This window comes from Bos indicus, chromosome 3, assembly GCF_029378745.1.
Source record: "Bos indicus isolate NIAB-ARS_2022 breed Sahiwal x Tharparkar chromosome 3, NIAB-ARS_B.indTharparkar_mat_pri_1.0, whole genome shotgun sequence".
NCBI classification, from domain to species: domain Eukaryota; kingdom Metazoa; phylum Chordata; class Mammalia; order Artiodactyla; family Bovidae; genus Bos; species Bos indicus.
The window spans coordinates 15116106-15140549 of NC_091762.1; the positions used below are offsets into that span (position 1 = coordinate 15116106).

General features: G+C 41.8%; 1 protein-coding gene across 10 annotated transcripts in view; it reads left to right on the forward strand.

Annotated features, from left to right (window-relative positions):
• The first annotated feature begins 7220 nt into the window (after positions 1-7220).
• LOC109553492 (GON-4-like protein) overlaps positions 7221-24444 on the forward strand; it is an 89466-nt gene continuing 72242 nt past the window's right edge. For 7 of the 10 annotated variants that reach the window (XM_019953542.2, XM_070779603.1, XM_070779610.1 and 4 more), the window contains exons 1-3: positions 10922-11056; positions 12789-13316; positions 19148-19339. In XM_019953542.2, coding sequence (XP_019809101.2) covers positions 12815-13316; positions 19148-19339 — 694 coding nt within the window. In that variant the 5' untranslated portion in view covers positions 10922-11056; positions 12789-12814. Of the gene's footprint in view, positions 8043-10834; positions 11974-12788; positions 13317-19147; positions 19340-24444 lie in introns of those variants that run through there. The other 3 variants (XM_070779601.1, XM_019953534.2, XM_070779590.1) reach the window with 3 other exon arrangements.

Below are 24444 nucleotides of genomic sequence, written 5' to 3' on the forward strand. Positions count from 1 at the left end.
TCTAATGGGAAACCTGATGACTTTACAAGGCTGTTAACAAAAAGATTAGTTACCTAAGACTGAGTAAACTGGTAAGTATGGTTGTAATTTTTATGGTTTCTATCTAAAAGAATTATTGGTTTAAATATGTGTTCTCCAGGTATAAGAAAAACTTTCTCCTTAAACTAATTATGACTTACAGTAACTTGGTAAATCATACCTTTTATGAGAGAAATGGAAATACTTACCTTTTCTGTCTGGTTGATCCTGCCAGTAGCATATGCTTGTCTCAAAGATTAAGCCAGGTATGTGTAGGTACACACTGCCAGTACAGTGAAACAGCTAATAGCTCATTGAATCAGTTATGACTGCTTTGGTCTTTCAGTTATTGTAACCGGATTACAAAGTTATACTAATCATTGTTTAAATTTGTTGTTTTCAAATCATGCTTTGTCTCTTCTGGCTGCACTATGTCATTGTCGGTGTTACTAGCTGCATTATTTATATTCTAATTTATAAGAATGTTATCTCTTGCAGTAACCAATGTGTAAAGCAGGCCTCCAACAAAACTTCTATGGCTAAACGCTGTTTAGGGAATAATTATAATAGTGTGATTCTGGGCATGGGAAGAAGCAACAAGAGAAAATGTTTCCTGGATAATATTAATAGTTAGACAGGATCCAGAGAATTTTAATTATTGATGGGGCCTGGTCCAAAATTTAACACCCAGAGTGACATACCAAGTATTTTTGCCTGATCTAGGATGTGCCTCCCAGCACCATGGGACAAAATTTGATTATGAAGTGCCTCCCAAATATTGATCCAGTTCCTGACCAAGAGGGGAGGATCTGAGAAATGGAATATTTCCCGCAATCAATGATTGCAACCCTTCAGTGTGAGCCAGTGAGCCCCAAGGAAGGGAAATCAGACTGCAGTCAGTCACTCCCTATGATGAATTCTGAGGAAACTCTGAGACTGTAGGATTACAGGCCCCAGATAGCTGAAATGCATATATATATATATGTAAATGATTTAATGAGCCCTGACTCTTGGCGTCTTCCAGTGGCTAGAAAAACACTAAATTTGTTAACTTGAGATGCTGCCTGTTGGGTTTAAATTTAGTATTTCTAAGTCTACAGGTATAAAGTGGACACTTTTCCAAGAGGAACAAAGAAAGACAAATCTCAACATTTGGAGCCCCGGCACTGATGGCAGACACTCCTAGAGAGATCCATCTGACAAAAAGAATAGTTGTCACTCCCTTTTCCCACAAGATTGTGGGATGGACATTGACAGTGGGGAATTGTAACCAGGAAGCGTTAATTTTGACTCCATGATGGATCTATTTCTTTGACTGTAACCCTTGTTTTTGCTGGTTTTGTTATTATAAACATGTAGTGGCCTGCCTCAGAGAGCCCTGCCCCTTCTGCCTGACCCTTAAACTAAAGTGAAAGTGAAGTCACTCAGTCATGCCCGACTCTTTGTGACCCCATGGATAGTAGCCTGCACCAAGCTCCTCCATCCATGGGATTTTCAAGGCAAGAGTACTGGAGTGGGTTGCCATTTCCTTCTACCAGGGAATCTTCCCAACCCAGGGATCGAACCTAGGTCTCTCACATTGTAGACAGACGCTTTACCATCTGAGCCACCAAGGAAGTCTCTTTGTTTAGCTCACACAGAGATAATCTAATTCTGCCTGAGGCTTGCCATTCTAGGAGATATTTACAAGAATTAAAGGGTCTTTTTACTTTGTTTCCTTATTTCCCCCATCTCTGATTCCTAAAAGAACCTGGCATGCATGCCCCGCCCAGATGGCTATTTTGAGATATTAGTCTGCCATCTTGGTCAGCTAGCTTTCCAAATAAAGGCATATCCCTTACCTGAACACCTCATCCCTTGGGTTTATTGGCCTCTCATGCGGTGCAGAGCAAGCTTAGATTCAGTAACAAGCCTTGTCATCCCCCATGTCCCCAGGACATTTTTCTTGGTTTTTATGCTTAGAATCCTCAAGTCCTGGTGAAGCTGTATAGATGACTCTCTTTTGCCCTCTTTCCACTCTGGTTGTTTGAAGAGCAGCAGGCTTTTGAGAAGAGTCACAAGTTTCTTCAGCAGCTGGAAATTTGCTTTTCAGAGAACCCCTCACACCACCAAAAGATCATGAAGGCAGGGCCTCCAGAACTGTGCGGACTGTTTTCCCCAGGAGATCACTGAGGTATTCTGTCTTATCCTGCTTCCCTCCCAGGGGCCCTGTCTCACCTCTAGACTGGGCAATCACCATCCATGACCCCCTGTACCCTCCAGTTCCTTCCTCCTCCTGAGGGCCCGCTCCATCCTCTAGGGTTCCCCTCCCTCTGGGCCCCCCTCAGCACTCCAGGCCAACCCACCTGCCTTCTGGGGACACAGTTCTGCCCTCCAGGGTCCCCTCTGTCCTCCAAGGTCATCTCCAAGGGCACCCTCTGCTCACGAATGTCCTGCAAGATTGGAGAAGGCAATGGCACCCCACTCCAGTACTCTTGCCCGGAGAGTCCCATGGATGGAGGAGCCTGGAAGGCTGCAGTCCATGGAGTCGCTGAGGGTCGGACACTTCACTTTCATGCGTTGGAGAAGGAAATGGCAACCCACTCCAGTGTTCTTGCCTGGAGAATCCCAGGGATGGGGCATCCTGGTGGACTGCAGTCTATGGGGTCGCACAGAGTCGGACACGACTGAAGTGACTCAGCAGCAGCAGAAGAAGAAATAAAGAATAACCAGTGACAACACAATCACTAAAAATTAAACATGCACTAGAAGGAATCAATAGAACTACTGAGGCAGAAGAACGAATAAGTGAGCTGAAAGATAGAATGATGGAAATAACTGCCAAAGAGCAGAAAAAAGAATGAAAAGATTTGAAGACAGTCTCAGAGATCTCTGTGACAATATTAAACACAAACATTTGAATTATAGGGATCCCAGAAGAAGAAGGATCTTCCCTGGTGGCTCAGATGGTAAAGAATCCGCCTGCAATGTAGAAGACCTGGGTTCGATTCCTGGGTTGGGAAGATCCCCTGGAGGAGGGTATGGCAATCCACTCCAGTATTCTTGCCTGGGGAAACCCCATGGACCGAGAAGCCTAGCAGGCTACAGTCCATGGGGTCACAAAGAGTTGGACACAACTGAGTGACTAAGCATAGCACAGAAGAAGAAGAGAAAAAGAAACATATTAGAAAATATTTCAGAAGATTATAGTCAAAAAATTCCCTAACATGGGAAAGGAAATAGCCACTGAAGTTCAGGAAGCCCAGAGAGTCACATATAGGATAAGCCAAAAGAAAAATACACCAAGACACATATTAATTAAACTAACAAAGAGTAAACACAAAGAAAAAATGTGAAAAGCAAAAATTAACATGCAGAAGAATCCACATAAATCCAACAGCTGATTTTTCAAGAGAAACCCTGCAGGCCAGACAGGAGTGGCAGGATATCTTTAAAGTCATGAAAGAAAACCTACAACCCAGATTACTCTACCCAGTAAGGATCTCATTCATATTTAATGGTGAAATTAAAAGCCTCATAGACAAAGTCTAAGAGAATTGAGGGCCATCCAAGCAGCCTTACAACAAATGCTAAAGGAACTTCTCCAGCAGAAAACACAAGAAAGAGACTCACAAAAACAAACTCTAAACAAGAAAATGGCAATAGGAACATACATATCAATAATTACCTTAAATGTAAATGGCCCTCAGCACTGTGGACTTGGTTTGCTCATACTGATTTGTATTTCACATAAAGTGACCCGGTAAGTGTTATAGGTCACCCCTCTATGTGGGAACCCATTTACCTCAACTGTTACATAAGGCCATGAGCTGTGTCTGATTTCAGGAGGATATTCCACAGAAAGTCAGAGTCATCAAGGGACTATTTCATTCAAGGATGGGCATGATAAAGGACAGAAATAGTAAGGATCTAACAGAAGCAGAAGAGATTAAGGAGTGGCAGGAATACATAGAAGAACTATATTAAAAAGGTCTTAATGTCCTGGATCACCACAATGATGTGGTCACTCACCTAGAGTGAGACATCCCGGAGTGTGAAATCAAGTGGTCCTTAGGAAGCATTACTGCAAACAAAGCTAGTAGAGGTGATAGAATTATAGCTGAGCTATTTAAAATCCTAAAAGATGATGCTGTTAAAGTGTTGCACTCAATATATCAGTACATTTGGAAAACTGAGCAGTGGCCACTGGACTGGAAAAGGTCAGTTTTCATTCCAGTCCCAAAGAACAACAAACAATGTTCAACAAGGCCAAAGAATGTTCAAGATATCATACAGTTGCACTCATTTCACATACTAGTAGGTTATGCTTAAAATCCTTCAAGCTAGGCTTCAGCATTACATGAACTGAGAACTTCCAGGAGTATAAGCTGGGTTTAGATAAGGCAGAGGAATCAGAGATCAAATTGCCAACATCTGCTGGATCATAGAGAAAGCAAGAAAATTCCAGAAAAACATCTACTTCTGCTTCATTGACTATGCTAGAGCCTTTGTGTAGATCACAACAAACTGGAAAATTCTTAAATAGATCGGGAATACCAGACCACCTTACCTGTCTCCTGAGAAACCTGTATGCAGGTCAAGAAGTAACATTTAGAATCAGACATAGAACAACAGACTGGTTTGACAAGGCTGTATATTGTCACCATGTTTATTTAACTTATACGCAGAGTACATCATGTGAAATGCCAGGCTGGATGAATCACAAGCTGCAATCAAGATTGCTGGGAGGAATATCCACAACCTCAGATATGCAGACGATACCCCTCTCATGGCAGAAAGTGAAGAGGAACCAAGAAGGCTCTTTATTTATTTTTGGCTGCACTGGGTCTTCAATGCTGTGTGCAGGCTTTCTCTCGTTGCGACGAGCAGGTGCAACTCTCTAGCTGCTGTGTGTGGGCTTCTTATTGCAGTGGCTTCTCTTGTAGAGCAGGAGCTCTAGGGCAGCATGCTCAGTAACTGTGGCCCATGGACTTCGGTGCCCCTTGGCATGTGGACTCTTCCTACACCAGGGATTCAACTCATGTCCCCTGCATTGGCAGGCAGATTCTCAACCACTGTACCACCAGGGAAGTCCTAAAAAGGCTCTTGATGAAGGTAAAAGAGGGGAGTGAAAAAGCTAGCTTAAAGCTCAACATTCAGAAAACTAATATCATGGCATCCGGTCTGATTATTTCATGGCAAATAGATGGGGAAAAAGTGGAAACAGTGACAGAGTTTCTTTTCTTGGGCTCCAAAATCACTGCAGACGTTGACTGCAGCCATGAAATTAAAGCTGCTTGCTCCTTGGAAGGAAAGTTAATGACAAACCTGGACAGCACACTGAAAAGCAGAGACATTACTTCGCTGACAAAGGTCGCTCTAGTCAAAGCTATAGTGTTTCTAGTAATCATGTACAGATGTGAAAGGCCATATATAAGACTGAGCACTGAAGAATTGATGTTTTCAAGTTGTGGTGCTGGAGAAAACTCCTGAGGGTCCCTTGGACTGCAAGATCAAACCAGTCAATCCTGAAGGAAATCAACCCTGAATATTCTTTGGAAGAACTGATTATGAAGCTGAAGGTCCAATATTTTGGCCACCTAATGTGAAGAGCCCACTCACTGGAAAAGGCCCTGATGCTGGGAAAGTTGGAAGGCAAAAGAAGAGGGAGGCGGAGGATGAGATGGTTAGATGCCGTCACTGGCTTAATGTACATGAATTTGAGCAGACTCCAAGAGATAGGACAGGGAAGCTTGGTGTGCTGCAGTCCATGGGATCACAAAGAGTAGGACATGACTTAGTGACAGAACAAGTAGAAGAACAAGAAACCATAATGAAAAATGATATATATACATATATATATTTCATTTAATTTGCTGTACATCAGAAACTAACAAAACACTGTCAACTATACCTCAATAAAAATTTTTTTAAAATCCCAGCTTCTACAGTTTGAAAACAGAGGATGAGGTCAATATGATTACATATAACAGGGATAAATGTAAAATTCTATTTGGCCTTCAAAACCTATTGATGGGCAATAGGAGACCTCACTTGATGAGTCTGAGTAAAAATAACTTAGTCGTTTAGGTGAAAACAAGCTTGGCGAATACCTAGGCTAAGGCTGACTTACACTGTCAGTGCAATGTCCAAATCACAGAAAGGGTAATATAATCTCATCTGCACTGGTCATGACACATATGAAGTTCTCTATTTCTGATAAAAACAAAAATTGCTGTTTTTTGTATTCTTCTGCCAGGCATGTTTTAGAGCATTCTCTAAAAAAAAAAGAAAAGCCATTTCCTAGTTGGATTGTGACCCCACCCTAAACACTGGAGTCTGGATGCTCAAACCTTCTGGATTGTCTGAGACATAGAACCTCTTAAGGGAAATGAAGGAACCCTAGGCTGACAGCAACTCTCACCTTCTTCTCCCATCCAAACTGGGATAGGACTGAGGCAGAAGCAGGGCAATTCGTTTTTCTTTGGGGGGGCCAGGAAAACAGCACAGGAAGTTTGTTATCTCAGCACATTTTACAGGAATCTCCCAGAGGAAAAACTTGCATCTCGAGTTTTTATTTCCCATCTGCTTCCCTATTTTCCACCCCACTCTCTGCTCCAGGGAGTGTAACTGATCTTGGAGCCTGTAGGGTTGGGTCTGGGACCAGCCGCTCCGAGATGACGTAATGCTTTCTCTGGTACACAAAGCGGCCTCCCCCGGGCTCGGCCTTTTGCGCCCCTCCCCCTCTGGGCCGGATCGGGCCCCCGCCAGCACCAGCGCGCGAGTCCCCCTTTTTGAAAAGCCGGCCCAGGGAAACAGGGAACAAAGGCCTGAGAAGAAGAGCCTAGGCGCTGCCAGGAGGCCCAGAAATAGACATCACGTCATCCCCCAGCCCAGCAGCGCCAAGCGCCATTTGGTAGCATCGGACGGACCCCACCATTACGATGCAGAATAGACATGGCAGGGCTCACGTTTCCTCCCGGCCCCAGCATCCAGCTGACCGGCTTCAGGAGTGGCTTCCTTTTTGCTCCCCACCCCCGCACCCCTCTTTCCCCAGAGGCCGCCGCCTCCCCTGGCTGCCTGCCACCCAGCGCACAGTCTCCAAGCTGCCATCTTGATGCCCCATCCCCCTTGCCACCTCCCTCCCCCGCAGCCCTGAGGAGTGGGAGGGGGAGGAAGGGGCACCGCCCTGCGTGCCCCAAGGGGGAGGGCTCGGCCTACCTCGCCTCTCCTCCCCTCGAAGGAGGGGTTCACGTCCTTGGCAGGCTCTCGGTTTCTCACCTCCAGCGGTACTCACAGTGCACCATACAAGGTTTTCGCATCCTGGACGACCCCACCCTTGCTGTGACTCTGGCCTTCTCGGCCCCTGCAGCCCAGAGCTCAGGTTCGGACGCTGTCCACTGCCGGCGATACCACCACCGTAGGCCCGATTCTACCCACCACCACAGGCCCGATTCTAGAGGGGCTGGCACTTGAAGGCCTTGATCTGGGCCTCACGTTCTGCCCAGCCGCTGAGCTCCCTTGGCTTGGCAACGGTTTAACCTACCCCAGGCTTAGTTTGCCAGATTTTTACTTACCAAAGCTAGGTCGGATGTTGGTGATCTCAGCAATGTAATCAGAGGTTATTGCTATAAATGCTTTTGCAATGGTCAGACAAGTCTGGGGCCTCCAGTGGGTACCGAGGCCGCCGCTGCAGAGCATTAGGTTAGGGAGGGGGAAGGTATCTGGCGGATGCCTCCTGCCACGGTCTGGTCCCTGGTTGACAGCTGCGGTCGCCTCTTAAGATGTTCCAGAGTTGCGCTGAGCAAAGGATGCAGCCAGACTGGTCCTGATGCCGGACCAGGAGGCCCCTCCTTCCTCCCAACGGCCTTTGGCTAAAGACTCCGCCTCTGTCCGAAAAGTTCCGGAAGGCAAGCTCCGCCCTTTTCCGGAAGATGCTTGGAAGGGGGACCCCTTCCAACGCCAAGATTTCAAGCGAATGAGACCCCACCTATTTAGGGCTTGTGGGTCTATAAGATGAATTCCTCAAGGCCTAATGAAGAAGTGTATGTACTTTATCATGTGAAATCCTCTAGATCTTGTAATTCGGATTCCCCAGGCTTAATATAGCAGCAGAATGTTCTGGGGGAGGGGGAAGCAGGAGTTTGGAAAAGTAAAATTCTGTATTTCCTGCATTTGAATATCAATTGCATCATTGTTATGCATTTCTGAGACCACTAAATGTTATTATTGAAATGTTTTTAAACTTTAAAAGCTGTGGTTAAAGACCAAACCTGGTGATGGTTGCACAACGCTGAAAATTTACTGAAAATAATTGAATTGTATAAGTAAAATGGATGGATTCTCTGACGTGTAAACGGAAGCTGCTTTTAAAAAAAGACTAATGAAGAGTACCAAAGTTAATCATTGTTGGACGGTTCAGGTGCTGAAAACTGCTTAGAAAGTGCATGGGAGAGAGAGCAAACCAACGGATCTACAGGACAGAAACAAAACTGGAAGCTTTTAGAGACTTCCTTGGAATTTGAAGAGTTTAGGGTGACTCTCGGTTAGAGTCACTGTTGGTGGTTATTTCCATGATTACATCAAGTTCGCCATTTTAGGCTGTGGATACTTTCATCCCGCTTCAATTCTGTCTGCAGACAGGATCAGGTCAAGTAAATTATTCAAATGTGTAAGTATTTGTTGGTGGTTCATGGCAACCCACTCCAGTACTCTTGCCTGGAAAATCCCATGGACCGAATAGCCTGGTGAGCTGCAGTCCATGGGGTCGCTAAGAGTCGGACACGACTGAGCGACTTCACTTTCACTTTCCTGCATCGGAGAAGGAAATGGCAACCCACTCCAGTGTTCTTGCCTGGAGAATCCCGGGGACGGGGGAGCCTCGTGGGCTGCCATCTACGGGGTCGCACAGAGTCGGACATGACTGAAGCGACTTAGCAGCAGCAGCTCCTGTACCAAGAGCGGGATGAATGTATTTTTCCAGCTTTGACATTCTGTACTTCTAGAAAAGAGAAAAGAACATGGTTTTAGGAGTTATTTATTCAAAACACATGTATTGAATTTATTGGCCTTCAACTATGTTCCAGGCACCTTCCTGGAAACCAGATGAATGCATTAGAACCTAGAGTCAGGATACCTGATTCCATCTGATAGTTGTGCATCTTTGTGAAATCACCTACACAGCTGAGCCTAAATTTTGTCTTGTTTAAACCGGGAGGTGTAATAATAGCCATTGTCATAGAATTTATTGTGATGATTGGAAAAAATTGAAAAAAATCACCTGTGATAAGTGAAAGCATTTTACAAGCAGAGTGTTATACAGATATCAATAATTGCTGTGGATTGAAATAAAGACTTATGGTTGTTCGGTCAATCATTTGGATCTGATTCTTTGCGACCCGATGGACTGCAGCATTCTGGCTTCCCTGTCCTTCATTATCTCCCAGAGTTTGCTCAAACTCATATCCATTGAGTCAATGATGCCATCCAACCATCTTATCCTCTGTTGCCCCCTTCTCCTCATGCTCTCAAATCTTTCCTAGCATCAAGGTCTTTTCCAGTGAGTTGGCTCTTCCCATCAGGTGGCCAAAGTATTGGAGCTTCAGGTTCATAATCAGGTCTTTGAATGAATATTCAGGATTGATTTCCTTTAGGGTTGACCGGTTTGATCTCCTTGTAGTCCAAGGGACTCTCAAGAGTCTTCTCCAACGCCACCATTCGAAAGCATCAATACTTCAGTGCTTATCTTTCTTTAGGTCCAACTCTCACATCCATACATGGCTCCTGGAAAAACTATAGCTTTGACTATATGGATCTGTCAGCAAAGTAATGTCTCTGCTTTTTAATAAGCTGTCTAGGTTTTGTCATGTCTTTTCTTCCAAGGAGCAAGAGTCTTTTAATTTCATGACTGCAGTACCCGCCCACAGTAATTTTGGAGCCCAAGAAAGTAAATTCTGTCACTGTTTCCATTTTTTCCATCTATTTTCCATGAAGTGATGGGACTGGATGCCTTGATTTTAGTTTCTTGAATGTTGAGTTTTGAGTCAGTTTTTTCACTCTCCTATTCCACCTTTATCAAGAGGCTCCTTATCTACAGCAGGCCTTCCAGGCTTGCCCCAATAAAGGCAATTCCAACCTCCAAAAAAAAAAAAAAAAGCTTTTTGGCTCTTTAGTTCCTCTTCCCTTTCTGCCGGTAGGATAGTGTCATCTGCATATCTGAGGTTATTGATATTTCACCTGGCAATCTTGACTGTAGCTTGTGCTTCATTCAGCCTGGCATTTAGCATGACGTACTCAGCATATAAGTTAAATAAGCAGGGTAACAATACACAGCCTTGATGTACTGCTTTCCCGATTGTGAACCAGTCTGTTGTTCCTTGTTTGGTTCTGTTGCTTCTTGATCTGAATACAGGTTTCTCAGGAGACAGGTAAGGTGGTCTGGTATTCCCCATCTCTTTAACAATTTTCCAGTTTGTTGTGATCCAGACGGTCAAAGGCTTTGGTGTAATCAATGAAGCAGAAGTAGATGTTTTTCTGAAATTCCCTTTTTGCTTTATTCAGGAAACTATACTATTTGTATCCCAAGATTTCTTTCTGAAATTTCATGAATTCTCCATTTTCTTGGGTCCCCTATTCCAGGTGTATTGCGGCGAGAAGGACTGTTAACTTAAACCACTGACCCTTAATACCCAGTTTTGTTTTGAGTAGGATTGCTCCGTGGAGAGAGACAGGTACTGCCTTTAAACTTTTTCGCCCACAACGGAAGTACTAGCCTTTTGGCTTCATTGTGCCCTAAAATAGAATGGCGTCTGAGATTGGCGCATGCTCTTTGACACCCTGACGCGGCGTACAGCGACCTGGGGGCGAGCACGTCAGTCGCCGCCGTTGGTTGACTTCCGGTGATACCGAAGCTGAGTTTCCGCGGGATCCGGCTGGCTGGTGAGGGTACTGGGTCGAGTGCGGTGGGGCGGGAACAGGCAGCCTGGAGCTGTACCTTCGGACGAAGGATGTCCAGGCTGAGGCGGTTTGGTCTAGGCCTGGTGCGGTTTGCTTGACAGAGGTAGGGAAGTGAAGGTGTCTTTCTGGGAGTGGAGACTAGGGCCAGCGTTCGGCGTTGAGGTGAAAAGCGCAGTTAGGACCCCTTTGTGAAATCTTTTTCCAGAAGGGGTCCGCCCCACGGTTGCCTCCGGATTTGCCTTCATTCATACTGTTGGTTTGATTGCAGTTCCAGAGATTGGGCAGAGCCTCTGTTGTAATTGATGTTCCTGAGCTGATCCCTGCACGCTCCTGACTGAATAGTAGCTGTATTTTTTTTTTTTTTTTTCATTCCCCCTCCCCACTCCCCTTTTTTTGGACCTCAGTAATTTATCTGAAATATAAGACTTGTCTGAACTAATGCCACTACCCTAATTTTCCCTCAGCATTCCCTTATCAGAGGAATCTTTACTTGTTTATTGAAGTTTACTTATCAAGTTATGGACAAAAGTTGGTTTGGCCTGTGCTGGGGAATCTCCTAGTGTCCTGGAAAATCTGAATGAAAGTGGTTTAAAACTAACCTTATAGTTCAAACTCTTAGAAAGTACTTTATGTTGCTGTCCTCTAGTCCAGGTTTTCACCTGGTGTCTGATAGATGGGCGTTCAGGCCTTACTTGAACATTATTAGTGATGAAGAACTCACTGTATCAATCACAAGGCAGTGTATTCTATTCTTGGACCTAGCTTGAAAACCTGAGAATAAAGTTTTTTTGGGTAGAAAGGTGCAGTTAGTTTCCATATAATGCTCTTGGTCCAGCCTGCATAGAATATGCGCAGAATAGGAAGTTCACACACACATTCATTCGGGGAACAGTTACTGAGTGTCTGCAGTAGGGCAGATATTGCCGAGTACTAGTAGAACTTCTTGAAAGAATATTTTCCCTCAGAAAGCACATTGTGGGGAGAGTGATGGGAGAGTGACAAGAAGTAATCATAGAAGTGGTAAGTACGAAAAAAAGAGGTTTGCAAATAGTTTCTATAAGAACAAAGAAGATACGTCCACTTTAGGACAGTCTTGCCATTAAAATGTGATAATTTGAAGTGAAGCCAAGAGTCCAGGATTTTCATAGAGAACAGTTAGTTTTTGATTAAAAAAAGTATATTACGGTCTAATTTTGTAGATGCAACTTTTGTTTTCAGTACAGAATTTGTTAGTATAGTTTCACCATTTTACATATCCATACTTTGTGGATTGTTTCTGTTAATGGAAATACCTGTGTTTGTAAGCAACAATTGCAAACATTTACTGATCTAATAAATTACTATCTAATTTCATAGATGAAACTTTTATTTCATTGTATAGCAAATAAAGAGATTCAGGTTAATTCATGCAAGGTCACAAGACTAGAGAGACACCCACTTGGGAAGCAAATACTGGTAGTTTGATTCCACAGTTTACTCTCAGCATCATGGTGTTCTCCCTCCCTGATGGTAATAGTAATAACTGACACTGATTAATTGCTTACTATATAATTCTTACAACAACTCCATAAGTTTAGAAAGGTTATTATTTTTTACAGTTGAGGAAACCTAAGTTTGGAGAGGTCACTCAGGCAAGATAACACACTGATCAGTAATAGAGTTAGGATTTGAATTCTGCCTTTCTAACCTGTCTCTCCCTTTCCACCTAGTGGGAGATTGTGCATTTGGTGTAATATACAGTGTTCATGATTGAACATGAACAAGTGAAAATATGTTTGAGGAAATGTTATTACCTTTAATAAGAAGGTGATAAGAACTTGCCTTTATCCTTTCAGGATGGAACAAAAGTGGGACTTGGAAAATGTTGCCCTGTAAGAAGAGAAGAACTACACTGACAGAGTCCCCACAGCACCAGGGCAACCAGGAGGAAGATGACTTAGACCTGCAGGCAGCTGGGAAACCAGAATCTGACCTGGGGTCAGTTAAAGACCTGGGGTCAGTGTCCCTGTCCTGGAGTCCAAGTCATGGCAGAGCAGCTGACCTTGAAGTGCAGGCTGCAGGAATTCAGCTTGGTATGGAGGACCCATCTTTGAGCTCTAGGATGCTCACTGAGGACACAAATGTAGCAGTTCTGGAAGCTGTGGATGTGGCCATCTCTCAGGAAATCACCCTAGCTTCCTTGGAGTCTTCCCAGCCTGTAAATACACACATTGGTAAAGGAAAACTCCAGGCCACTAGCTCAAGGAGAGGGAAGAAAATTACACTCAGACCTGGGTCAGTTACTCAAGAAGACAGAGGCGATCATCCTATCGCTAAGGAGCCTTTTTCAGAAGAGCCTAGTGAAGAAGTCAAGGCAGAAGGAGGTAAGACATGGAAGATCTTTGGCTTACATTTACCTTGTTAGTACCAGCTTGCCATTGCCTTTGCACTTGTCATTGCACTCTCTGCAGTGCCTTTACAAAACAGCATTTCTGAAAGGGGAGGCTGGCTGGGTTTGGAGTTGGAGCCTTGGTCCTTGTAAGGGTCAGCACTGAACATTATGAATGGGTAGAAACTTTCTTCTCCTCTCCCATTTCCTTGATCATCTTTCATATTCTTTTCTTCCCATTCTCTTACCTTTTCATTATTTCTGGAGGGATGAGCTGTGTATGTCCTTTTGTGATTTGGTGGCTATTTATGGAGTGGACCTTGAGAGACTAATACCTCTGTCATTTGGTTAGGCTCTCCAGAGATGTCGTAGTCCTTAGGACTTGAAGGATGCGTGTGGTTTGATAGAGTGATGGCATGGAGTATCTTAGGCCATGAAGAGCCTGGCAGAGGCAGAAGCAGAAGAGGTATGAGTGATCACTTGAGTGGTAGATTGGATTGTGAAGGGCTTTTTTTTTTAATTTTAATTTTTGGCTGCACTGGGTCTTTGTTTCTGCGAGCAGGCTTTCTCTTCTTGCAGTGAGAGGGGCTACTCTTCGTTGTAGCGCAAGAACTTCTCATTGCTGTGGCTTCTCTTGTTGCGGAACATGGGCTCCAGGTGAACAGACTTTAGTAGTTGTGCCACGTGGGCTTAGTTACTCTGTGGCATGTGGAATTTTCCTGGACCAAGGATCAAACCCGTGTACCCTGCATTGGCAGGTGGATTCTTAACCAAACGACCACCAGGGAAGTCCCAGAAGGCTTTGCTTTTCATGCTTTGAACTTTTCCTGAAGGTTATAGCCAGTTAGTAAATAAAAGAAGCAGAAGGCATAGTTCTGATCTCAGAAAGCTCTTTTAGTCTAGTTGGGAAGACAAGACACGAGCGCATACTTTGTTTGGAACAGTTTAAGACAGTATGTGATTAAGTGCTAGTGTGGTACAAGTAATTAGGATTTTTAAAATTGGAACTTAGTGGATTGATAAGATTTGATAGGTTGGGGTGAAGGAGTGGAAGTAGAATAGCATTTTCTATGAATACATGAAAGTGCTGTGTTTGTGAGGAAGGAAAGCAGGGTTTCAGGTGGAAATGATAGATCCAGATTACGACACACAGCCATGCTGTTATGCCATTGAGACCTTATAAAGCATTGCTGTAGGATGTTGGCAGTAAGGATAGAGAAGAAAGGTATATCTTAGAGATGTTGTTATTTAGTAGCTAAGTTGTGTTCAGCTCTTAGCGACCCTATGGACTATAGCCTGTCAGGTTGCTTTGTCCATGGGATTTCCCAGGCAGGAATACTAGAGTGGGTTGCCATTTTCTTCTCCAGGGGATCTTCCTGGCCTAGGGAGCAAATCTGCATCTTTTGCATTGGCAGGGGATTTCTTTACCAGGGAAACACAGAGACATTACAGAGGAGGAATTAATATTTCTCAGAGACTGGTACCATTTAAGATATCTGGGTTGGGGCATGGTGAAGCATGCTTTCCTGGGAAAGGTATTTGAAAGTTTTAATGAGTTTAGCTTTAAATATGTGAAGTGTGAGGTGACTTTGGGGCCATCATGGAAAAATGGAAAACTGAGATTAAAGTTTGGTAAGAGGTATGATTAGAAAAGTTTTAATTGTTCTTCTTCATAGAAAGGAACATGGAAGAAGATGACAGAGAAGGGAAATCTGGAGAAGTATCAGTAGTGAAAGTCAAGGAGGGTAGAGAGTTTTAAAAACAGATACTTCATTTAAAATTTAGTGACAAAAGAGATATAATGATGCATGAGAAAATACTACATTAAAAAAAAATTTTATAAACCCGAGTCTGCTGCATTGGCAGGCCAATTCTTTACCGTGCAGCCACCAGGGAAGTCTAAAAAAATACCTTATATGAGGGTTGATGATTTTTAAGAGTAGATTTAGGAGTTTTGGGAAAAGGAAATTGAATGATGACATTAATGAGGGAAGGATGAAAGCCCAGGTGATAATTTGTGCAGTGCAGTGGAATTGGAAATAGCTTCTGCTGCTCAGTCGCTTCAGTTGTGTCCGACTCTGTGCGACCCCATAGACGGCAGCCCACCAGGCTTCCCCGTCCCTGGGATTCTCCAGGCAAGAACACTGGAGTGGGTTGCCATTTCCTTCTCCATGGAAATAGCTAGAGGGCAGCAAAACTATTGAACTTTTTCCTTGGCTTGGTTGTATTTGTGACCTGAAGACAGGAAGAAATGGAGGAAGATGCGAGATTAAAGTGCTAGAGAAGGAATGTAAAATTAAGCAGGAGTTTAAAGTCTCTGACCTGTTGAAGAGTGGAGTTTTTATTTTTTAGTATAACATGGCCAACCGCTGAGTACTCCCGACCCAGAATTGACAGTTGTTAAGATTTTGTTGCATTTTCTTTTAATATTTATTTATTTATTTGGCTGTGTTGGGTCTTGGTTGTGGCATGTGGGATATTTTTTACATTATGCAGGATATTTCATTGCGGTGCATGGACTCTGCAACTTTGTCGTGAGGTCTCAGTAGTTGTGGCATGCAGGCTCAGTTGCTCTGTGGCCGGTGGGAATCTTAGTTCCCCTACGAGGGATCAAGCCTGCATCTCCTGCATTGCAAGGCAGATTCTTAACCACTGGACCCACTAGGGAAATCTCTAGAGTTGTCTTTAATGGTAAGTTTATAAATGTTGAAGTGTAGGTAAAGTAAACATTTTTTAGAGTTTATCTGTAATACTGTTAATAATACTCCTCATTAAGCTGGGTCGGAATTCCCTAGTAGCTCAAGTGGTAAAGAATCTGCCTGCAGTGCGGGAGACCTGGGTTCAAGCCCTGGATTGGGAACATCCTTGGAGAAGGGCGTGTCTACCCACTCCAGTATTCTTGCCTGGAGAATTCCATGGACAGAGGAGCTTGCCTGGAGAATTCCATGGACAGAGGAGCTTGGAGGGCTCAGTCCATGGGGTCGCAAAGAGTTAGATACGACTGAGTGACTTTTACTACCACTACTACTACATTAAGCTGGGTAAATGAAAGTTGATTCTCCCACCTTATAATATATCAATTAGCCGTATATACAAGTAATACCAATAAAAGAAGTACGTTATGACTCCTTTCTCCCCCCAAGTAACTTTTTTTTTTTGCCAAATAGACCTGTCACATGAAAAGCAGGAAGGAAAAAGGAATATTGTAAATTCGTATATGTATGTGCATTTTGGAAAATACTGGAAAATTGAAAGAAAATAATCACCCATAATTTTACTACTCAAAGTAATTACTGTTATAATTTAGTGCATATTCTTTTTGTTGTTTTGCTTAATTTAACATTTTGGTTTTTTAATTATCAAAATGTGGGGAAAAAAGCAGAAAAACATCTAGGTTATTTGGAAGTATCAGCACTGTGTTACAATTGATATATACTGTAAAATTGTTTCTAGACTGCAAGTGCTAGTGATTAAACCTTTCTCAGTAACGGTTTTTACCATTAATTCTCATAGAATTTTAATTGTTCTTTTAAAATTGATTTAATTTTTCCTTTAAGTCTTTTTCCCCCTTTCTTTGCCTTCTAAAAATGATTAACTTAGGCAGATTTCAACTTATAATTGGTTGGTTTTTACAGTTTTCCGCTAATTATTTTCATATTAATTTGAAGTTGTTAGGCTGGCAGTAAATGAGCTACAGCCATGCTCTCTAATAAGGCTTTTCCTTCTCTGTCTCTTACCCTTCTTGACTTCTCTTTCTAAGGTCTTTGGTATCTAGCACATTGAGAGAGGAAAGGAAGAGTGGGATCCTGAGGAGTTCTGTGAGAAGGGAGTTAAATTGAGAAGCACTGTGATGGGATCAGGGAGAAAAGTATTGCAGAGAAAAGGAACTTTTTCTCTATGTAGAGTATGGTGTAGCTGATTGGAATCGTTCCACATGTTTCAGGTGGAAAAAGTATTATTGGAAGCTCTATCTACCAAACTGAACTTTTGTATTTTGGTTAGATGTAAAGGTTCTGGTATGTTTGTTTTAAAAAATCATTTGTGTCAGTTCAATTTTTAAATGTTAGACATTGATTCTAAAAATTCTTAAAGATTGTTGATTAATGAGAAAGCTCTGCTGTGTGATTGAAGTTCCTCCCTCTTATAAGACATTTGCCTGAGAGGAACTTTTGATTTGTTGGATTTAGGATTCAACTCCTTGTGGTACAGTCCCTGTTAAAGCCACAGTTTTTAACCTTTTTGACACTGTGAAGTAATCACAGACTCCAGAAGTAAAGGAAATAAGATTAACAGTAAAAAGATTTATGGATTGAGTCATGCTTTAGTTGAAAGTAAAGGCTTTTTTTTTTTCTTTGTTGGAGGGAAGTGTCCTCCCGTTTAAAATCTTGTTTATGTCAGTTGAAGCTGCCAATGTTGATGGGATAGCAGTCGAAACAAGTACTATCTATTTTGAATGGAGTTCAGTATTAATAACAAATAACTTGATCTTTATTTGACAAAAAATATTTTTTTGAGTGTGTAATACACAAACATGGCAAAAAGTTCCTAAATGCAGAAAGTACGCAGGGAAAAGTTAGGCACCCTTTCACTTTGTCCTCTTATTTTCCAAGTTACCTTCTCAGAAGCGATCACTGTTCAGCAGTGCCTTGTGTATATTCTACAGGTCTGTGCACACACAGTCCTGTATATATTCTTTTCCCCATGAATCCAGATTTTAATGTTTGCTTTTGATATTGCATGCGTGTTTCTTTGTCTTTTTAATGTCCCTCATGAAAAAGGGGAAGAAAGGTAGCACTTACTAAGAGTTGATTTGAGGAGGGAATTCTGACTGTTCAGTTAGAACTCCGTGCTCTTGCTGCCAGGCACCTGAGTTCCATTGCTCATTGGGGAACAAAGATCCCACAAGCTGTGAGGCTTGACCAAAAAGAGCTGAGGTGAGGGAAGGAAAAAGTTGTGTAATGAACTGTGTGGCCATGTGTTTACAGTGTTATGGTGATTTTTACTCTAATGCTCTGTAAGATTGATTTACAGAGTCATAAAGTTTAGGACATTTTATATATATATATATATATATATATATCATTTATGGAGAAGGCGATGGCACCCACTCCAGTACTCTTGCCTGGCAAATCCCATGGACGGAGGAGCCTGGTAGGCTGCAGTCCATGGGGTCGATAAGAGTCGGACACGACTGAGCGACTTCACTTTCACTTTTCACTTTCATGCATTGGAGAAGGAAATGGCAACCCACTCCAGTGTTCTTGCCTGGAGAATCCCAGGGACGGGGAAGCCTGGTGGGCTGCTGTCCCTGGGGTCGCACAGAATCGGACACAACTGAAGCGACTTAGCAGCATCAGCAGCAGCAGTAGCAGCATGTCATTTATAGTTGATATATAATCACTGATATATATTAGATATGTATAGTTGATACATGTATCGTTTATAGTTGATTAAATGTGGTATTAATGATCATCTATATAAAATGTCCCTTTGTCATCAGGAGCACAGCTCCCTGTCCTACAATTATGCATATGATTTTTTCATGGGGAAAAAATGCATAGCTCAAAAAATATATTAGAACTAGAAAGATCTTAGCAATTACTTAGTTCAGTTCCCTGACATTAAGGATGAGTAAATAGCATCTGAGCTTTGATTTCAGTATTTTTCTTAGGACACTGTCTTTAAGAGAGAGGAATGCCTATATAGTGAATGCATCATTATTGAAGTAATCTAACTAAAAAGGACTTTGTAACAAGATGCTGATTTCTACGACAGAGTATAATTGAGAATGGTCAAAGTGTTGAGCAGTATTTGTGATTCTTTCAGGAAAATCTCAAATGCATTCTGGAGGGGAGATGCCTTCTTTGCCATCAGACAGCCACTCTGCAAAACCTGCCGCCCCACCTAGGAAATCATCTCAGCCAGATGTCTGTGCCTCTCCTCAAGAAAAGCCACTCAGGACTCTAGCTCACCAAGCTGAGGAAGAGACAGAGGATGGTGGACTCTTTATTCCAATGGGTAGGCTTTCTTTTCTTCTCGTTAAAAAGCCCCTCTCTTTATTGAACTATAATAGGCAGAAAACTGCAAATATTCCATGATATCCAAGTTCACTGAATTTTCAAAGGTTGAATACACCCATGTAACCAGCAACCAGATCAAGAAATAGAGTATTACCAGTACCCAGAAGTTCTTCCTTTCAGTTACCACTGACACCTTACCCATCCAGATAAGGATGGGTAACCTTATCTTGACTTCAAGCAGCATAGATTAGTTCCCTGTTTTGTACAGTATATGAATGGAATCATGAATGTATGTTTTTTGACTGCCTTTTCCCTCAGCATTATGTGTAAATGAGATTGGTCCACATTGTTGCATGTGCTTGCATTTTCATTGCTGTATAGTATTCCATTGTTAGAATATTCTGCATTTTCTTTATTCATTCAACTCTTTGCAGTTTTCTTTCTTTCTCTCTGTATGGTTGCACTAGGTCTTCGCTGGTGATCAGGCTTTCTCTGGTTTTGGTCAGAAGGGGCTGCTCTTTGTTGTGGGCTTCTCACTGTGGTGGCTTCTCTTGTGGCGGAGCACAGGCTCTAGGTGTGTGGGCTTAGTTGCTCCACCGCACGTGGAATCTTCCCAGACCCGGGATCCAACCTGTGTCCCCAGCATTGGCAAGTGGATTCCTATCCACTGTACCACCAGGGAAGCCCCCTATTCATTCAGCTCTTAATGAGCATTTGAATAGTTTCAAGTTGTAGGCTACTCTGATTGGTGCTGCTGTGAACATTGTATTAGAAATCTTTTGGTGAACATTGGTGCCTAATATTTGTTGGGTGGAACTGCTAGGTCATAGGATTAGACCTCCTTCAAGTTTTTTTGAAATATATTTTTATTGTGAAATATAACATATACAGACAAATGAGTAAAGACTTCTTTATTTAGCTTAACAGTTTTAAACTGAACACTTCTCATTTCTTTTTCTTGTTAAAAATAATAGACCTCCATTGCTGTGTAAGTTAGAAGTTGTAATAGTGGATATCCATGTCTTGTTTCTGAACTTGGGCAAAGGTGTTCAGTATTCCTGTTTATGTGTGATGATAGTGATAAGCTTTTTATGGATATATTATTGTATCAGTTATAGAAAAATTTTCCTGGTTTTCTGAGCATTTTATCCCATATTGAATTGTGTTAAATGCTCCTTAAAAATCTCTATTAAGATGATCATATGGTTTTTCTCCTTTATTCTGTTTTTTATTTTTGTTGTTGTTTTTGTAGCTGGTCTGTGCAGCATGCAGAATCTTATTTCCCTGACCAGGGATCAGACTTGTTCTCCCTGCAGTGGAAGTGCAGAGTCTTAACCACTGGACTGCAGGGAATTCCCTCCCTTATTCTGTTAATGTGGAGAGTTACATAGATTCTTTTTAAATGTTTATTGAGGTTTATTGAGATGTAATTTTCTTTTTTTAACTAAAAATTTATTTTTAATTTTTTAAATTTTTGGCTGTGCTGGGTCTTCTTTGCTGCTCTCGGGCTTTCTTTTTGTTGAGGCATGAGGGCTTCTTATCGTGGTGGCTTCTCTTTTGTTGTGGAGCACAGACTCTAGGCACTTGAGCTTCTGTAGTTGTGGGCGGCAGGCTCTAGAGCACGGGCTCAGTAGTTGTGGTACAAAGGCTTAGTTGCTTCATGGTGTGTGGAATCTTCCCAGACTAGGGATTGAACCCAGGTCCCCCGCACTGACAGGTGGATTCTTAACCACTGGACCGCTAGGGAAGTCTGAAATAGGATTTTTAATACAATAACATTTTTTAAGTGAGTTTTGAGAAACGTATATATTTGTGTAACTACCACTACAGTCGGGGCTTCCCTGGTGGCTCAGAGGTTAAAGCATCTGCCTGCAGTGCAGGAGACCTGGGTTCCATCCCTGGGTTGGGAAGCTCCCCTGGAGAAGAACATGGCAACCCACTCCAGTATTCTTGCCTGGAGAACCCCGTGGAGAGAGAAGCCTAGTAGGCTACAGTCCACAGGGTCGCAAAGAGTTGGACACGACTGACCGACTACACTTTCACTTTCACCACTACAGTCAATATATGGAACATTTCTCTCATTCCAAAAGTTCCTTCATTCCCCTTTGCAGTCCTTTGGGAACCACTGATCCCAATTTTTTTCGTATAATCTTGTGTTTTCTACAATATTATACATTGGAGAAGGAAATGGCAATCCACTCCAGTATTCTTACCTGGAAAATCCTGTAGAGAGATGAGCCTGGTGGGCTACAGTCTGTGGGGTCACAAAGAGTTGACATGACTGAAGTGTGTATGGAACCTTTTGCATCTGGTATCTTTTTGAATTTTTATTGAAGTATAGTTGATTTATAGTATTGTGTGCATCTGATACCTTTCACTTCTTGTAATGCTTTTGAGATTAATTCATGTTCTTCATCGCTGAGTAGTATTCTGTTGCATAGATGTACCACAGTTTATCTGTTCACCAGTTGATGGACATTTCAGTTCTTTCTCATTTTTACCTGTTACGATTAAAGCTACTATAAACCTTCACATACAGTTCTTTGATAGAAATAAGTTTTTGTTTTTCTTGGGGAAATGACTGTGAGTGGCTTTGCTGGGTCCTATAGTAAGTGTATGTTAAATTTTATATGAACATGATAAATTGTTTTCCAGAGTAGCTGTACCATTTTACATTCCCAACAGGAATATATGAGATTTACAGTTGTTCCACATCCTTGTGAGCAGTTAACAGACTTTGTAATTCTCTCTGTTCTACTGGGTGTGTTTCCTTATGGTTTAACTTGCATTTTCCCAATGAATAATGATATAAAGTATATTTTCATGTATTTATTGGCCATTTGTAGATATTTTTTGGTGAAATGTTTGTTCATTATTCTGTTGTTTGCCAATATTCCATTTGTAATTACTACATATTTTGCACAAGATACTTTGAAACTATGTATATATTCTTATTTCTCCTCAAATTTAACCCCCTCTAGTTTTAGCCTCTATTGCTTGATCACCTGCAGCAGTTACTGTGTTGTTCTAAAGGTGCTTTTTATTTCTTTTACATTTAATAATTGGAATTTTTCTGTAAAGAAGAACAGTCTCTTCTCCCTCATTTATTTATTCAGTTTTTATATGAGTGGGGACTCATGGATATTTGTTTCATTGTTTGAATTACAGTGCCATTTATCATTATTTATTTTGCCTGAATTGTTAAGAGTGTTAGCCATGGGGAGCTACTTCGGGTTTTATTCTTATGGCTTATGCTTTCATATCATGTCAAGGAACATTTGCCTAATCCAAGGCTACAAAGGCTTCTTTCCTGTTTTCTTCTACAAGTTTCAGTTTTACACATTACACTTAGGTGTATATGCTCCATTTTGAGTTAATTTTTATATAATGTGTGAGGTATATTTGAGATTCTTTCTTTGCTTATGGATGTACAGTTGTTTCAGCCCTATTTGTTGAAAAGATTTCTTTCCCCATTAAATTACTTCTGCATCTATGTGAAAAAGTCATTTGGCAATTTTGTGTGGGTCTTTCCTGGACTCTCTGTTCTATTCTGTTAATCTATATATTAATATTTAAGCTTTCACCAGTATCACACAGTCTTGAAATCAGGTAGTCATGAGTCTTCCAACTTTTTTTTTTTAATACTTTAAGCTATGCTAGGTACTTTGTATTTCCATATAAATTTTAGAATTGACTTATCATTTTCTTCAAAAATATTTTCTAGGCTATTGATTGATAATGAATCTATGAATCCATTTGGGAAAATTGCCATTTTTTGGGCCATACTGTGGGTCATGGAGGATCTTAGTTCCCCGACCAGGGATTGAACCTGTGCCCTCTGCATTGGGAGCACAGAGTCTTAATCACTGGACCGCCAGGAAGTGCTAGGAAAGTTGCCATCCTAACAATACTGAGTGGACTAATCCGTGAGTAAGATATCGCTGTGGTGAGAATGGGCACCTTTTCTTTTGTTCCTGACCTCTTACAGGAAATGCACTCCATTTTCACCACTAAGCTGGAGGACATTGATCTATAGCTATTGTTTATCAGACTGAGGAAGTTCTCTGCTATTCCTGGTTGTGGAGAGTTTTTATCATGACTCGATGTTGGATTTTGTGAAAAGTTTTTTCTACATCTCTTGAGATTATCTTTTGTTTTAGTCTGTTGATATGAATTATCTTGATTGATTTTCAAATTTCAAAGCATTTTTACATGGCAGGGAGAAATCAACTCTTGATCATGATATAGGTGTTTTATGTTTTTTTTTTTTTAATTGCAGGATTTGATTTGCTAGTACTTTGTTAAGGATTTATGGGTCTGGTCTGTAGTTTTCTTGTAATGTCTTTGGTTTGGGGATTCGGGTAATGCTGACATCATACAATGAATTGGAAAGTGTTCTTTCCTCTTGTGTGTTTTTTTTGTTTTTTGTTTGTTTGTTTTTTGAAGACTTTGTGAATTGGTTTTATTTCTTCTTTAAATGTTTTATTGAATGCACCAATGAAGCCGTCTGGGCCAGGAGTTTTCTTTGTAGGATGTTTTTAACTATGAATTCAATTTCTTTAACAGATAAAAGGCTATTTAATTATAGCCCTTTGTTCTGAATGAGCTTTGACAATTGATGTCTTTCAAGGTATTTGTTCCATCTAAGTTGTTGAATTTATTGGTATAAAGTTTTTCATAATATTTCTTGGTCATCTTTATTTCGTTTCAGATTTCTTTCTTTCCTTTCTGGCAGTGCTGGGTCTTCGTTGCTGCTTTCGAGTTTTCTGTAGTTGCAGTGAGCAGGGGCCACTCTACTTGTGGTGCTTGGGCTTCTCCTTGCAGTGGCTTCTCTTGTTGCAGACCCTGGGCTCTGGGCAGGTGCATGGACTTCAGTCGTTGCCGCACGTGGGCTCAGTTGTTGCGGCTCACAGACTCCAGAGCAAGGCTCAGTCGTCATGGCTCGCGGGCTTGTTGCCGAGGCTTGTGGGATCTTCCTGGACCAGGGATCAAATTTGTGTCCCCTGCATTGGCAGGCACATGCTTAACCACTTTTGTCATCTTTTTAATGTCTTTAGGATCTATAGTGATATCTGTTCTTTTATTCCTGATGCTGTTAATTTA